Source organism: Rhamphochromis longiceps, linkage group LG3 (assembly GCF_057381845.1).
Source record: "Rhamphochromis longiceps isolate RC_006_pf linkage group LG3, R_longiceps_female_GT1.1, whole genome shotgun sequence".
Classification (NCBI taxonomy): domain Eukaryota; kingdom Metazoa; phylum Chordata; class Actinopteri; order Cichliformes; family Cichlidae; genus Rhamphochromis; species Rhamphochromis longiceps.
In genome coordinates this window covers 28,574,930-28,578,625 of record NC_140559.1, presented here as the reverse complement: position 1 = coordinate 28,578,625, position 3,696 = coordinate 28,574,930, and the positions used below count along the sequence as shown (strand labels likewise).

Below are 3,696 nucleotides of genomic sequence, written 5' to 3'. Positions count from 1 at the left end.
AGCGGTGAACACATCAGAAAAATGCTTGCTTGATCTTGTCACATGGTCATTGGTCATTTTACCATACACTCCTTTTTGACTTGACCAGTAGTCTTTTCACAATCACAAGGGTATTTAGCAATGACCCTGGTGAAGGCCACAGGGGGAAATGTGTTGGTCACGCATTAAAACTGGTTCCTAATACTTTAAGTTTCACTGGAGTCTTCATGTCATTAGATCTTTGTCTTCGCCATGAACCTTGAAAGTTGTTCCAGAAAGGTTTGTTGCTATTTTAATGTAAAGAACATGGTTATTTCTGTTGCAGCAGCTGTTATAAATGCAAAACTAAAATGCAAGATTCTTTTGACTAATTAACTTTTTGCAGGAATATCTGTAATTATATGTGCAGACTCTGCTGACTGTTCAAAGCAATGCAGTGGCATTTATCTAGTTCTCATCCTGTTACAGCAACATCGATTACTGCCTATAAAAGCAATAAATAAATAAATAAAAGCAACCAGCATATGTCTGCTAACCTAACCCTGCTCTCTACATATGCTTTGATTAGGTCAGCAGCCTCTGCTGTTCTGACGGTTATTGTTACCTGAGACGTTTCTGTCCAGTGTTCATTAAAGCTGGATTTTTAAAAATTATTTATATAGAAGAAGCAGTAAATAAAAAATGGTTAAACACACAGTTTCACTCTCTAACTGCTCCTCTTCCTGGAGTGAAGCACAGCCTGATAACCTCCCTCTTCTTCCTGCTCTTAAACACAGCACCTCCTCTCTGTCCACGTGTTTCCTCGTTCCCTCCCCTTTAGATCTACAGTTTGAAGATGGGTGTAACCAACATGTGGTGACGTGTAAGAGCTGACAGGCTCCATTCACTGCAGAAACATGTTGTTGAGATCAGAGCTCAGACTACTTTCAGTTATAAGGAAGAGAAACTCACACAGTCACTGACACTGAGAGGAGAAATGGCGCAGAAAGGAGTTCAGCTGGAGAGTGAAACAATTTCTTGTTCCATCTGCTTGGATTTCCTGAAGGATCCGGTGACTACAGCCTGTGGACACAGCTACTGCAGGAACTGTATTAAAAGTTTCTGGGATGAAGAGGACAGGAAGGGAATCCACAGCTGCCCTCAGTGCAGGAAGACTTTCATACCGAGGCCTGTCCTGGAGAAAAACGTCATGTTTGCAGCTTTAGTGGAGCAGCTGAAGAAGAGTGGACTCCAAGCTGCTCCAGCTGATCACTGCTATGCTGGACCTGAAGATGTGGCCTGTGATGTCTGCACTGGGAGGAAGCTGAAAGCTATCAAGTCCTGTTTAGTCTGTCTGGCCTCTTACTGTGAGAAACACCTCCAACCTCACTATGATGCAGCTCCATTAAAGAAACACAAGCTGGTGGCCCCCTCCAAGAAGCTCCAGGAGAACATCTGCTCTCGTCATGATGAGGTGATGAAGATTTTCTGTCGTACTGATCAGCAGAATATCTGTTATCTCTGCACGATGGATGAACATAAAGGCCATGAAACAGTCCCAGCTGCAGCAGAAAGGACTGAGAAGCAGAAGGAGCTCGAGGTGAGACGACTAAACATCCAGCAGAGAATCCAGGAGCGAGAGAAAGATGTGAAGCTGCTTCAACAGGAGGTGGAGGCCATCAATGGCTCTGCTGATAAAGCAGTGGAGGACAGTGAGAAGATGTTCACTGAGCTGATCCGTCTCATCCAGAAAAGAAGCTCTGATGTGAAGCAGCAGGTCAGATCCCAGCAGGAAACTGAAGTGAGTCGAGTCAAAGAGCTTCAGGAGAAGCTGGAGCAGGAGATCGCTGAGCTGAAGAGGAAAGACGGCGAGCTGGAGCAGCTCTCACACACAGAGGATCACAACCAGTTTCTACACAACTACCCCTCACTGTCAGCACTCAGTGAGTCTACACACTCATCCAGCATCAATATTCGTCCTCTGAGCTACTTTGAGGATGTGACAGCAGCTGTGTCAGAGACCAGAGATAAACTACAGGACATTCTGAGAGAGGAATGGACAAACATCTCACTGACAGTCACTGAAGTGGATGTTTTACTGTCACCAGCAGAGCCAAAGACCAGAGCTGGATTCTTAAAATATTCATGTGAAATCACACTGGATCCAAAGACAGCAAACAGACGTCTGTTATTATCTGAGGGGAACAGAAAAGTAAGAAGAATGGAACAACAACAGTCTTATTCTGATTATCCAGACAGATTCACTGTATGGTGTCAGGTCCTGAGTAGAGAGAGTCCGACTGGACGTTGTTACTGGGAGGTGGAGTGGAGAGGGGGAGCAGTTGGTGTTGCAGTCGCATACAAGAATATCAGCAGAGCAGGGGGGGGCAGTGAATGTGGATTTGGAAACAATGACAAATCTTGGGCATTATATTGTTACACAAACAGTTATACATTTATTCACAACAATGTCCCAACTGTCCTCTCAGGTCCTCGGTCCTCCAGAGTAGGAGTGTACCTGGATCACAGAGCAGGTATTCTGTCTTTCTACAGCGTCTCTGAAACCATGACTCTCCTCCACAGAGTCCAGACCACATTCACTCAGCCGCTCTATGCTGGACTTTATATTTGGGGAAATGGAGCCACTGCAGAGTTCATTAAAGTCAAATAGACCTTTGAAATTGTATTCAAATCAATGCAGCACTTTTTCTCTGTTGAATCTTTGTGAACAGATCAGAGTGACATGAGAGAAATTTATTTCAAAACAGTTTCCACTAGACCCCAAAGTAAGTAAAGTAAGTAATTATCATAAACATAATCAAGCAATAATTCAACAGTTTTAGGGTTTCATTGCTTAAACGACAATAACACTGGAACTTTATTTATTTTTATTTCTTAAAGATTTGGATTTTATAGGTGGCCAGTCTTATGTAGTTTAAATAGAACAAACTACATATTATGTAGTTTGTTCTATTTTCTGAATTGGCAGGATTTCTCTTCCTTTCTGTTGTTTATTTACTTCCTTTACATAGAAGAAAATATTGTTTTAATACAAGAAAACCTGCACAAAAAGTAGTTCATGTCTCTCAGTCAGTCCAGTGTGTGATGTCTCGTGAACTGAGTAAGATTGATGGAGGGGAGTTTGTGGCAGAAATTAACTGATAGATTAAACGTTGTGAATAATTCTCAAACTGCTTTGACGCTGTGTTGATGAGAGTAAATCTAAGTTTCATAGTCTTTTAAAATCAATAAAATGATGAATTCTGCGATGGTTTTTATCTTGACCTACAGAAAGCTTTTCATACAGTAGATCTGATATGATCTACTATTCAGGAAACTAGAGAAATATGGAATAAGATGTTTAGCCTATTCCTGGTTAGAAAATGGACAAGTGTGAGTGTAACAATCTAAAACCCAAATTATTCTACAATGCATTTGTATACACACTAGAGAAACTAAAGGCAAGCAGTGATGGGAAATATTGCACAACTAAAATTGCTGCTATTGTGTGCAGTTAATTTGCAATATCATCTCTCATGTGGTTATTTCAATGATAGGATGAATGAATTCATAAATTGGTAAACAAACAGACACATTTACTACATTTCATGAACACCAAACGTTCCAGCAAGAGAGCAAATTTGTAGCTAAAACATGATCTAATGTACTAAGCAGGGCCAGATCTACAGTGGTGGCATGTGCCACCTTACATTAACTTCTTTCCACCCTTGGTGCCTC

At 41.5% G+C, this 3,696-nt stretch overlaps 1 protein-coding gene across 1 annotated transcript; it reads left to right on the top strand.

The window, feature by feature from the left end:
- The first annotated feature begins 873 nt into the window (after positions 1-873).
- On the top strand, positions 874-3,134 carry LOC146673831 (tripartite motif-containing protein 16-like). Its single transcript, XM_085392110.1, has one exon. It carries the CDS (start codon positions 956-958, stop codon positions 2,627-2,629), a length of 1,674 nt encoding a protein of 557 aa, XP_085248236.1. The 5' UTR covers positions 874-955; the 3' UTR covers positions 2,630-3,134.
- The last annotated feature ends 562 nt before the right edge of the window (positions 3,135-3,696 follow it).

Excerpts from the sequence above, each read along its gene's own strand:
- LOC146673831 (XM_085392110.1), top strand. The coding sequence starts at position 956 with ATGGCGCAGAAAGGAGTTCAGCTGGAGAGTGAAACAATTTCTTGTTCC.